Source organism: Centroberyx affinis, unplaced genomic scaffold (genome assembly GCF_046629955.1).
Source record: "Centroberyx affinis isolate AG114_WGS23_722 - 3 ecotype Tasmania unplaced genomic scaffold, CSIRO-AGI_Caff_v1 ptg001103l_1, whole genome shotgun sequence".
In the NCBI taxonomy this organism is placed as follows: domain Eukaryota; kingdom Metazoa; phylum Chordata; class Actinopteri; order Beryciformes; family Berycidae; genus Centroberyx; species Centroberyx affinis.
Genome location: NW_027279646.1, coordinates 414109 through 427598, shown reverse-complemented (window position 1 = coordinate 427598; position 13490 = coordinate 414109). Strand labels below are relative to the sequence as shown.

Below are 13490 nucleotides of genomic sequence, written 5' to 3'. Positions count from 1 at the left end.
AACAAAGCCATATATTTCCAAAGACAGTATGCTATTTTATCAGTGGCACACAATTTATGTCACAGATTTTAAATCTCTTTTGGTGCAGATTAAATTTTTCGTGCTGTGCCCATTAATAACTACTCTGATAATGCCTGTATCTGTATCATCCTCAGCAGTGTGTGATCTGATTCTCAAAATCTATCTCTGTCTATCTTCTCAACCTATTGAATCCCACTTTTGGTTTTGTCTGTGACGTGCAGCCACTTAAGAGGATAGACCTACAGTATAGTCTACTAAAGCTAAAAACCCTTATAGTCCAAAGAGCCTTAATAGAGCATAAGTTTGGATGGTTTTGGAGGATCAAGAGAGATTTTGTCGAATCAATCCAGATGATAGCTTTCCATTGTTAATCATTGACCATGACTTAATATAATCAGTGGCGTTAATAAAGTGTCGTTTCAGATGCATTTTGAGGGATAAAACTCCCTCTTTGTCTGATCCAGTGATCAGACTTTCCATGCATGATGCTTCACACAGTCTTGTGGCTCGTAGGATTTCTGGATTTCCACTGAAAAATAGAAGGCTAAAGGTCAATGCAAATTAAATTATTGAGAGCACTCAGCAAAATAAGTTGGAGCAAAGAGATTATACCAAATGAGTGTAAAATTTATGATGAAAAGATTTTTTTTTCTTTTTTAGCAATTTGGAATAATTATAGTACGTAGTTCATATAGACCTTGCCTCTATCTCACTAGAGCTGGGCCAAAAGACTTTAAAAAACAGCACAAGTAATGAGCTATATATTGTAGTTTCATCAGAAGCCATCATTCTGGAAGAAAAAAAGTTTATTTCCAATGTGGAAAAGAGCCTTTGTTCTAAAAAAAAAAAAAAAAAAAGATATATGACAAGAAGTGTTGGAAAATGATTGCAGAGCTTTAAAGTCCTCCTAACTTGTCTGCCAAGCCTCTCCTGCAGCATCTTGCATTTAAATGGTCCATATTGGGTTTTTAAGAATTTTTCGGTTTTTTTTTTACCCTGAAATAATAGAGTATTGTCTACTGTCTTGAAGCTGAATGAGCAAAACCCACATAAACTCTTACTTTGCAGATACTATAGTGAGATTCTCAGTCCCCCATCTCAGAGGTCAATAGGAAAAAAAGACATGGGAATTTTCAGTGCTAAATCTTTTTTTTTTTTTTTTTTTTTTTTTTTTTTACTTTGAAAAACATATTTTTATACACATTGGTAGATCAGTTATTGTTTCGGGCAAATCTGCTCCTGCTGGGTCTTATTGCCTTGACATTTTCAATAGCCAGTCATATACAGCAGTACACATTAGAACACAGTAAATGATAGTGAAACCCAATTGATACCCTAGAAAACACTTTATGAATCTTATCCACCACAAACTGAACAGCAAACTTTGGTACTTTGGTTTTCAATTTAGTTTTACAACCAATGCAGTAAATATTGTGACAACCATTCTTTTTTCAGCTAATCACTAAAAAGGAAATCATTTTTTAAACAACTGAATTAAAGAATAAAATTCAGCTGTTGTATTTTGCAGCCTCTGTAGCTCATCTTTGCTAAGAAAGGCAATTATTTAGACGACACTATTGGCTTTTATGCTCCTATCACAATTTTCTAACAAAATTATCTTCACATTTGATGACTGAAGTGCGTGATTGGCTTCTCTTAAACCAAGTTGTCAAAGTTCTGCCATACAGAGGTAAAATGTTCATCGTATCAGACCTAGTTTTTTGCAGAGCCACAGCAGCAGCTTACAGAGATTTTTTCTTGTTCTATCTTCATTTGTGTTGCTTTCTCCATCTGTGTTTTCAGGAATCCTCTCCACTCTCCTTGCTCTTATCCCTAGAAACAAATATGTGTTTTCAAATGAGTTTTTTGTTCAAATGACTTCATGTTACTGCTTGGCTTACACTTACGCACAACTACAATACGCATAACTAATTAAAAACTGATGTTCACTGTCCACAGCAGTGTAAATCCGTCCATAATCTTGTCCTAAATCTATATTTGCTCGTTGCTCTGATTGGAGACATTGAGGAAAAATAAAACAATTGCGTCCCTCATCTCCAGGTCTCATGTTCAACTCGGAAAAAAGGAGGGTCATATATGTTATCTAAAATATACTTGAGGAATTGCTTGGAAATCTTGCAACTGCTGACTTTATGATTACCATTTCCACTGCAGCATGTGTTCTTGCAAATCCTCTTGATGATTTTAAAAAACATGTTTTTCTCAAGATATTATTCATGAAAAAGTGACACAAAATCTAAAACCTTAAATGGATTTGCAGAAGATTACCAAGGACATACAATTCTTATCCTGCATGTGACGGAGGGGTCACAAAAGAACATGTCTGCTGTGTTAAGGCTTGAAAGCACATAGAATAACAAGTGTTTTCTTCTCCTTTTTAGATGGAAACTTGAACGCAATCAATGGAGTGGCCAACAGAAATGGTTGCCATGATGCAGCAGCAAAGTCCCATGATTCCCTTGGATGGTCCGAAGTTACATCGGATGCCTCCCCGCAGTGTGAGGCAGAGCCATCCGAACCTCTGATGGATGAAGACGAGGAAGAGCTCATTAATGAAGAGGAAGACCAAAGTCAAGACAGGATGAGTGTTACATGTACTTCACCACCGCAGAGTCCGTACGGAGACATTCGGGAAGCAGAGTGGGAGCCTCTGTCTCTGTCCATCAAGGTGAACGGCTCCAACTGCAGTCCTTCTCGAGCCTCAGAAGACCTTTCGGGCAGGAACGGCCACATGAGAGGAGACCCTGACTCAGAATTATGCGGTCCGATGGGTCGAACCAGCATTTTTCAGGCCGAGGCGCTGCGGTACAGGCCGCTCCCCGCAGAGGAGGACAGCGAGGGGGAAGCGGAGGCGGAGAGGCCACACCGGCTGGAGGGCTGGGCGCTGGGCCTCCAGGAGAGAGGTCTGGAAATGGGCCGGGGGAGAGTGAACCTGAGCCTGTTGGAGCAGGCCATCGCCCTGCAGTCAGAGCAAAGACAGGTCCTGCACCACGCCTACAGGGAGATGGACCGCTTCCTCATGGAGCAGATGACCAATGAGAGAAGGCACCACAGAATGATGGAGATGGACAGCAGACTGACTTATCAGGGTGGAAAAGGTGCTCATACTTCATAGATTTCTAGAAGTTCAGTAGTGATGTTGATATATTGAAGTATTCTGATACGCTGTTATCTTTTGGCTCATGACTGTTTTTGTGAAGTTGATCTGAAGTCAAACAGACAGTCATAAGAATGAACAGTTATCAGTGTTTAAATTCAGGAATGAACCTTGTGTGTGTTTATCCAGTATAAATCAGACAAACCACTTGTGATTTGGATGATTGGGTGCTCAAAAACATTAAAGGAATAAAAGAACCATACTCAGGGGGAAATCAGAGAGAGGAAATCCTCTTAAGTACTAAAAACATTTTGGCAACAAGTGAAGTAATAAATAACCAGACTAAAATAAAAAAAGAACAAAATTTTCTGATGGAATTGCTACTACTCAGAATATTGGATTTTGATAGGAATCAACTGGATATTTAACCATGACCATAAGTCTTAAATCCTCCTAAAGTACCTCTCATGTTTTCCTCTGATTCTTCAAATGACTGCAGCTAAATGTGTAATCCTAGATGTAATCTTTCGATGGATGGGCATTAAGAAGTGAATGCTCTGTGTTGAACTGCAGCCTTAACTAAAATGACAGATTAATAGAGGCATTTCATAAAAAAGTGTCTGGCTTTGCATGATATTGCAATCTGTATGGACTTATGTACAATATGTTACATACTGCGATGTATAGAGCACAGTATAAGTGCATTGAGATATTTCCACTAACTTCCCACCACTCATTTCTACATTTCTTGACAGAATGCATACAAATTGAAGCAGAAAACCTAAGTTCAAGCAGAAGTACAGTCAGAACTCGCTATTAATTGTATCAAAGGCTCATTATATTCAATGGGATATTATTTTTATTGTATCCACAGATTCCCCTCGGACAGATAAGAAGGATATAAGGTGCCCAACTCCCGGCTGTGATGGCACTGGACATGTGACTGGCCTGTACCCCCACCATAGGAGTCTGTCTGGGTGTCCGCATAAAGTCAGAGTTCCCCCAGAGAGTAAGTCTGTGGATATATATTTTGGATAATATATAGTAATGCTTTAAAACAGTCACAATTTCAGGATTTACAATCAGCCATAGTTACTGGAATCCTCTTAGCACGGGCGCAAATACCAAAAAAGCCTTGCTTATACTCTCAGTTCAATTCAATGATGTGTAAGAAACTTCACAAATAAACTTAAAGGATTTTTTCCCCTCGTAATGTGTTGTAATGTGTGAATATTGAATTCTTTTTTTTTTTTTTTTTCGAATTGGCGATTGTTAAGTCATTTCAATATAACTCAACAAACATTCAACATTAAACAGTAATGTTACAAAAGGAACAGAAAAAGTAATTAACTTTTTCAAAAACGCGCGTGCTCTTAGACTGCAGGCAGTATTTGCAAATCAAAGGGCTAGCTAACGCAGTATTCAAAAATAAATAGACAACTCCAACAAACTAATTGGAGAATATGCACAGAAGAGAAGTTTCTAAGGATACAGAGCGGACCTTTAACAACGTGGATGTTTTGAAGAATATAATCAGCTGTCTTGTTATATTCCTCTTTGCACTAAGCTATTTACATTTCAGGCTACCATGCAGCATTTTCACACAATGAACCTTTTGCTTTTTTCTCCAGTTTCTGTCTCTATAGGATCTGTGCTCTATAGCTCTGTAATGTACTATAGTTACATAAATCATCATTAAATGTATGGATAGGTTGTGCAATTTTTTCCAAAATGATAAATATTTACTTCTCATAACATTTTTTTTTTAGTTTTACCATCTTATAGTGTTTCAGCTTGATTATGTTGCACCCATGTTGTCGTACACATGTTGAATCATTAAATCATTCTGGACATATGAGCCCACTGTCTTATCTCCTCTTTGTCTGTCTTTGTCTCCACAGTCCTGGCCATGCATGAGAACGTCCTCAAGTGCCCTACACCTGGGTGCACAGGGAGAGGCCATGTCAACAGCAACCGTAGCACCCACCGGAGGTACATCCACAGGAGCAAAGCCATTAGAAAACTGTACCCTGTTCATAGATTAGTTACAGTATTAGGCTAATGTGTTTGATTTCCTCCCAACTAGTCTCTCAGGCTGCCCCATCGCTGCTGCAGTCAAAGTCTCCAAACCTCAGGATGAGAGCCCAAAATGCAGACAGACACCTGACCGCTCGCCGAGGTATGACGCCAGATAACAGTAGAGGCTTTCCTGAAAACACAACACTGCTATCAATACGGTGACATGTGCAGAAACATAATTACAAAGAGGCTATGCAAAAACCATAAGTGACTCTGCGGTGAGCTTAAGTTCTAAAGGCATAATTAAGGTTATGTAAGAAAGCGGTAAATGCTATTATTGTCAAAGAGAATATGGGGTATTTTTATTCACTGATCCCAGCAGAACGCACATTCTATTTCAAGCTTTCCAGGCAAGACTTCTCCGTTCTCACTTAAAGCAACGGTTGTTGGTCCTGTGAGTTCCTTTCTATTAGAGATGATAAAAGAGCAGAACTCTTTGTTCCCTGTGGATATATCACGGGCAGGATGCCCACTCCTACTATATTAATTAGTCTGGCAACCTGGCTGTGGATCTACAACACACATCAGATCCCAGACTCTATGTAGACAAAGACATTGGCATCCCTGAATGATTCTAAAACAATGCCTATTACTTTTCTAGCCCCTTATATTGACTTGTTTGACACTTCATTTCACAACCTTTTTGTGCTATTTTTCACACAATAAAACAATATCTTCCTTTTTTTTTCCAATTTGTCTCCTCCTAGAGCCATTGGCTTGATAAAGAAGTTTGAGATGAACCAGTTAAACTATAGACTCTCCCATCCAGTAGCGGCCTTGCAAACGAACCTCACCAAGGACATGGACAAGTACAGCAAAATCCGCTTTGATTACGCTAGCTTTGATGCACAGGTCTTCGGCAAACAGCCTCTGATGGGAGCCAACCAGGACCAGGACATCTCTTCACATTTCCCTGATTGTGAGTTTCAGACATTTTAGTAGACTCAAAAGAATAAGTCGTTTGCATAACAATGTGTTATGGAGGCTAGAGATATGAGTGAAGTATGGAGCATTGTAGTTAATGTTTATGTACATTTTCAGCCACAACAGTAATATCAGTTTATCAGTCCACAACAAATAAGAGGTCCATGTGTATAGGTCATGCTTATCAATTTGTGGACTGACACGGATTGCGTCGACTGACACACCAACTCTTTGAAAAAACATTTTTTCTTTCTTTTTCATTTTTTATCAGTGGTTGATCCTGAAACAGATAAATATAAACTTGCAACCTGTGTGTATCAGTAAAAAGGGATTAAGTTGGGGTAAATCATCTGGTTTCTCAGTAACCAAATTATTTGGTAATTATTTGTCTTTTAGCACCTCAGCAGTATCCTGGCTTCCTTGGTGCTCCAGGTGGCCGCCTGCCCACCTCTGGTCAGCACAGCCCACCAAGTCAATTCAAAAAAGGAGACGGTCTCCAAGCCACAGCAGCGACCGCCGCCATCCTTAACCTCTCCACCCGCTACCGGAAGAACATGGAGGCTGTCACTGGCCGGCCCTTGGCAACCTCCACAAAGGTAATCAAATTAGACCACTTGGAAAGGTATTTAATGTGGTCATTTTAAAGGAACTCTGATTTGTGTATAAAAAGGAAAAACATCAAAAGACAGAATTTGGCAAAGGGAGCTTGTCTCTCTGGTGGCAGAAAAACAAGGAGGTTTCCACTCCATAAAGCTTTAATGTACACAAAAGAAAATTTGTGTAATCACATCAAAAGAAGGAATACAATCAGCCTTCTTTCCCAATTACAACTACTCATCTTTTTTGTAAAACATGTGGTATTGTATTTTGTTTCTACATCGGCTGGCATGTACAAAAACCCTTAACTGTTGTCTGAAACTGCATCTTGCATGCTGCAGATGGTAGAGGATATTTTGCCTAGTTATATGATCCAGCATAGCCTGTGTCTACACCAGATAGTCTTTAAAAGCCTTTTAATGGATTAAACCAATCAGCTAAAGGAGTTATTATCTGAAATCTTTAATTCACTCAAAATCCAAGCTCTTCTTCTTCTTCTGAGATGTGTGCACTGCTTTAAAACCTTAAAACCTCCCAGATCCTAAATCTTTTCTGCTAACATTTTCTCCAACATAGTATTGTTGCAAAGTTTTTCTCAACTCACGTCATATTCTTATTTATTAGCATTTATTCATCAGTACATAATATTGATCACATTCTGTGGGTTATATACGTGCACACTGTACTGTAGATGATTCAAGGTTTCCACACCTACACAGCACAGATCTCTGTCTCCCAGCTTGTTGAGCTGAGAATGTGGCCCTGTACCAGGTACCAGCCCACTGAATGAATAAAACAGTGTTAGCAAGTTAATCATCTGTTCTCATTTACAGCTTAGTTGTCTTGGAAAGATGTACAAAATAAAGAACAGCTTTCAAGTCCGCAAAAAAAGGCCATATTTAGAGTGTTATCTGTAGTTGGATGGTTTAACGTCTCTGCATATGTATGTTACACTTGGAAATATGACACAAACACTCACAGAAAGCCACTAAACATACGCAAAAAGCCGGCTTTTATGAACTTGAATACAAGATGACTCCACTTTATCGACACTGGGAGAGGCCTAAATTAGATCATTAATTAATCGGTAATAGCAAAATCCCATAAATTGTAAGTTATAATGCATAACAAAGGTTTTCGGTTGCAGCTTTGGACGTTAAGTAGTTAACAAATCACAAAATGAGAAAGAGAATCAGTCTCGCACGCCCCTTAGGTTTACACTGGTGTTATTTTGATTAGGTACACACATCAAATGGCTGGATAATTAAAGTGGACAGCCACATGCGATGTTCATGAAAATTATCCCCTTTAATTAATTTGAAAGGCTCCCGTTTGTTACAAAAAAATAATGATGTATAGGGTTTAATGAGACATATGTGGTGAATAATTGGTTTTGTTTATAGAAAGGATTTCAACATTTAATGAGGTAAAACTTCTAATACCATAAAACAGCCATAAGTCGTCATACTATTGCATTTCACCACAAAACGAGTAACACATCTGTCAGTGAGGAAACTTATGCCACATTAAGCTTTTTAATTTTTGTTATAATAATGATGACCTAAAACCAGCAACCCCCAGCTGCCATCTTGGTTGTGTGTCCTAGAAAACAGATGACACAGCTGTCACTGAAAAACTACACACCAGTGATTATTTTTATTTTTTTTGTGTTCAGCAGAATTAACGCTGGCTTAGTTTGGTACTTTGTCCTGTGTTAGATAATCACTGTATGTATTATTTAAATACACTGATTGTTTGCTGTGTATTGCAATTCATTTTTCATGTTAATAGAGAAAAGTTGTTGTGTTTATCATAGCAATGAGACCATGTTAATGAGACATTTGCATTGTTTTATTTATATTTCTTTAAGGGTAAATAAGAACGTGTTCTATTCTAACTTTTCAGATTATTTTGGATTCATACAGTAGCACTGACTGGAATCACATCTAAAACACACTTTATTTCATGTAACCTTAAGTTGTAACATGCACTGATGCAAGGATTGCGCCTCTTCACCTTTAGGACATGCTCATAGAGGTGGATGAGAATGGTACCCTGGACTTGAGTATGAAGAAATGCAAGGAAAACGTGAAAGCCCAGACTAAGGTGCCTTCGGAAGACCCGCTGTCTCCTCCTGAGTCCGCTATGGCCAAAGGCGGGAGTGTGCTCATCAACCCGGCCTTTTACCAGCCGCTGTGTGACAGGGACAGCTGGGAGACTCCCATCCCTATCAACTTCAGCAAAGCATCCGTTCTACAGGACAACGAGGTAAACTTAGAACTACACAACTTACTTCATGAACAACCGCCACTTTGAAAATAATAATAAAACATTTAAGCTATGCATTAAGCGCAGGAGAAATGTAAATTATGTAATTAGAATTTGAGGGACAAAAGGTGCACAAATAAAGTTAGTGAAGACATCCAAGGGACAAGAAGACTAAGAATAAAGTTAATAGTTTTCCCGTTAAGAAACTTTAAAAGAATAAAGAGGAAAGTATGGCTGGTTGTAACATCATGGTGACTTGTGTGAGCATCCAGTTGCCTTTTCCCCATTAGGTGAGCTAAAACTTGCCCAAATAAGTTCTCAGAGCACAATGTTACTGCACTGAAATACGCTTCCTTATGAATAGTTTGCTTGGTATGGAAATTTCATCGCCCAAGAAATGACATTCAACAACTACATATCTGACATTTCTGTAACAAAATTCTACATGAAAACAACACGCTGGGAGAAAGCAGTGGCTTCTGCTCTCAGATCTTGTAAATCTATAAAATCTGTTAAATATATTTACATCGGGAACAAGGGCTAATCTGGTCTCCACAGAACGTTCTTGCCCAGAGGCCCAAGGGAATCTTAATCTGGGCTTGGGGGTGGGTTTTCCTATTTTTTTCACAGGTGGTATTCTTTTGTAGTTGATATCAAGAGGCCTCACATTTGACCTGCTTCTCAATCATACACAACATCTGGTGGTTACAGAGTCTTGTCTTTGAGAAAAAAAGGAAATCTAAATGTCACCGCTATACATCATAAATACTGTGCGGATTAAGTATGACTTTAAATGGATGTATGGTTTTCCTACAGTATAAGTATCCTTAAGCATAATCGGTTTGCCTTGCTCTCTAACCCCAGGGCTTGTGTTTTAAGAGTATTATGTGGGGGCTTTTGATTGATTATTCACTTTTAGGTCATTGCAGATCGTGGTCAGGTCTGAAATTTTGAACAGGATGTGTGACAGTTAAGGAGATGTATTCCCTTGTTACTCAGCAGGAGGATTTTGATGAGGTCTCCCTGGAGGACCAACACTATCAAGGAGACGCCAGCATGATAAGCCCCAAAACCAAGCTGCTATTACGGGACTCAAAGAAGGAGCTAATGAGGTACATTGCGTTAAACACTGGGGTTGTTTTAAAAGGGGAGGAGTGCACATCTTGAGGCATCTTTGTTCAGTCATCTGTGCATAATGTGAGTTTCCCTTTAAAAAGGTCAGTGGACAGATGGTCAGTATTAATAACAAAAGTGTAATTCCAGACCAGACCTTTGCTTAAATAGGACAGTATAATACAAGTGAGTCGAATCACACTGAAACTCACTGTCCATGTTCTGTCCCATCATCATTAGCTATCCTATTATCCGTGATATATCACATATCGCTGTGACTGGTATGCCTGCAGGTTCATGTGGAGAAGAAATGTATCTATTTGAAAGTGAGTTTTTTTTACGTGTATGTCCTGTACAAGCTTACAACTCTTGACTCTTGTAGTTAGAGTGCATGCACTGCTGGGTTTCCTCTTAAAACCCCCCTCCCCACATGAGAAAGTAGGATTGTCTAGTTCCCACAGCACACAGCACACAGCACACCTCCGATTTCTCCAAACGACATTCAGAGATATTGTTAAACTGAATGTTGTGCAATATAATAATTTTCTACTAAATTTCCCGCTGTACTAACTCTTCACCTCGGTGTCCATGAAAAGGTCTCAGTGTAACAGAAAAGATTCAGCACAAGCTTAGCAAGTCTGTGCGAGGTAATCTGTGTATTAAACGCTTTCTGTTCCCTGCAGCTGTCCAACCCCAGGCTGTGACGGCAGCGGCCATGTGACGGGAAATTATGCATCACATCGAAGGTACCGTAATTAATTACACTCCCATTAGCGCCAGCTAGTAGATATATGGACGAGGGGAAACAATGTTGATTGTTTAATTGTGATGATCATTACAGTTTAAAACTTGCGAAATAGCTTGTAAGATTTGATATTATATCCTCTGTCATTTTTTTTTTTTTATTGTTAACATGGAGAGATTTTATGAAGAGTAAGTGGAATTGTGTTTGAGAATAATCTGTATAAATATGTATTGAGACATTGTTGCATTGTATTAAGATCACCCTCAGTTTTGAATTCAGCTGTGATCAAAGAGTGCATTGAAATGACTGTTAGCTCTTTATCCTCTCTAGTGTGTCTGGATGTCCCCTGGCTGACAAGACACTCAAATCACTGATGGCAGCCAACTCTCAGGAACTAAAGTATGTGTTTTGAATTAAAGTCCTGCAATTGTTAAAGGATCGTTCACGTTAAAGCAGGCAGCTTGTTTGTATTTCATCTTGGGTCAACGCCGTCCTTTTTTTGCGCAGTATACATTATGCATGATCTCTGTCTCTGCCTAACGTGAACGTGTGAAGTATTTGTGTTACTTTCCTGCATATTAGCATGAAGCCATTGGCCCCGGTCTTTGCTGTAAAAAGCACCTGGTCTCTGTGTCTCTCAACCTGCAGGTGCCCAACACCTGGTTGTGATGGATCTGGACATGTGACTGGGAACTACGCTTCGCACAGAAGGTAGCCTGTCTGACCAGAAATGCAGAGAAACACACACATCGCAACTGAGCAGGAATTACATTTGTCAGAGGCATGATACAAATTTTGTTACACTAAGCAATGCAAACAGATGAAGCAACAATAGAAGTCCCACTTTATACTGCAAGCATGCTGCACTCTGGATTCATTCATTCATTTATTCATTCATTTTTATTTTTATTTTCAATGTTTATCTGTTATTATTATAGTTTATTATCTATCTATCTATCTATCTATCTATCTATCTATCTATCTATCTATCTATCTATCTGTCTGTCTGTCTGTCTGTCTATCTGTCTATCAATTTATTTATCTATTTATTTATTTAGTTATTCATTTATTTATTGTCTTTCAATCCAAATTATGTTTACTTTCCAACTACTGAAAGCCACGAGGAATGGCCTAGTCTGTTTGATACACATTATTTTTTACATAATTAGTATATCAATATAGTTATTTAATACCACTTTACAGCAAAAAGGATAGGTTGCTATGTGCTAATGCGGGTATGATAAGGAACTTTTATGATGATTAAAGCTGTAAGTAGCAGATATCTAACAGAGAATGAAGGAGTTTTTAGATTTGCTTAAATATTTGCTGTAGAAACTCTAGAAACTTCACACCTGACAGTGAGATTTATTTTAGCTTCAGCCCTGAATAGTATTCAGTAATGTTCATCCATATTTTCTCCAATCATTTTTTTAGTTTGTCAGGATGTCCACGTGCCAGAAAGGGAGGATTGAAGCTCACACCAAACAAGGATGAAAAAGATGAGCAAGAAATGAAGTAAGATAGTCTTCTCATCCCATGCTGTCATGTTTTGTGGAATTCAAAAATAAAGCGGAGAGTATCATGAAACTGTGTCATGGTTTTGTGCATGAGGGCATTATACCTGGAAGCCATTAAGTTAAACAAAGAAAATAATATTTCTCTTGTCGTAACATTAGTGAATTATTTTTCCAAGGATTAGCAACATGTTTATGGGGGATATTTCAGGCTTTTGTGTTTTTTGCTATTGTCTGAATGGAATATCTGGCTTATCACTCTTCACTGAGTGCTTTCTTCGTAATTATACTATATTAAGAAAATGTTGAATTGCTCCTATGCCATTGCGCTCAGTTGAAGCTTAATCATTCTAGACTCCAGTTGTCTCTGAAAGTGTTATTGGAAAAAAAAAATAATGTAATTGATTTGCTGCTTAAATCCAAAGTCAGATATATGAGCCCTTGTTTACTTATACATCTGGACACTGATTTTTTCTTTTTAATTACTAATGCAAGGGCATGAGCTTAGGAATTAGACTGGAATAGATCTCATACACATTAAGAGAGAAAGGGAGAGAAAGGGGGAGGGTAGCAAATGTCCCTAGATTATTGTAAATAGTGGGCCATATGGCATGCCTCCATTGTCCTGGTGCCTTGCATCAAGCTACCTACCTGTGGTAGATGTAAGTAATGGGACTGGTGTTGTTTTGTCCTCTAAGTGCTGCTGTTCTGTCGAGTAACAAAATGCTGAAACAGGCTTTTTGCAGCAGCACTCCACAGTATGTGTGCCATTTGTATCATCTCAGGTGACCTTTCACCTTTATCAATAAGGGAAAGGGTTAGCAACCTCAAAATTACATTCTTTCACATGAGGGGAAACATAACAATTATCCGTAATTCATGTCACTCCATTACTGACCTGCAGAAAACAGACCTGGAAATGCAACTGACAAACTCTTAATGACATTCAGCAAGAGTTGTGCTTATGTTTTCAAGCACAAACATCTGTAACATCAAAATGTATGCACTCAACAGACCATTAGTTCTATCTAAAGTTTTACTTGATTAGTAACTTATAGCTAATACGATTATTTGAGTCCATCTCTAGTTTTTGGTGACTTCATTTTTAATC

General features: G+C 38.5%; 1 protein-coding gene across 1 annotated transcript in view; it reads left to right on the top strand.

The window, feature by feature from the left end:
* st18 (ST18 C2H2C-type zinc finger transcription factor) overlaps positions 1 to 13490 on the top strand; it is a 41096-nt gene that overhangs the window by 25950 nt on the left and 1656 nt on the right. The window contains exons 7-19 of the mRNA XM_071523672.1: positions 2424 to 3140; positions 4014 to 4148; positions 5041 to 5131; positions 5226 to 5318; positions 5618 to 5650; positions 5896 to 6137; positions 6539 to 6738; positions 8762 to 9007; positions 10007 to 10119; positions 10804 to 10866; positions 11196 to 11264; positions 11514 to 11576; positions 12300 to 12380. Coding sequence (XP_071379773.1) covers positions 2424 to 3140; positions 4014 to 4148; positions 5041 to 5131; positions 5226 to 5318; positions 5618 to 5650; positions 5896 to 6137; positions 6539 to 6738; positions 8762 to 9007; positions 10007 to 10119; positions 10804 to 10866; positions 11196 to 11264; positions 11514 to 11576; positions 12300 to 12380 — 2146 coding nt within the window. The remainder of the gene's footprint in view (positions 1 to 2423; positions 3141 to 4013; positions 4149 to 5040; positions 5132 to 5225; positions 5319 to 5617; positions 5651 to 5895; positions 6138 to 6538; positions 6739 to 8761; positions 9008 to 10006; positions 10120 to 10803; positions 10867 to 11195; positions 11265 to 11513; positions 11577 to 12299; positions 12381 to 13490) is intronic.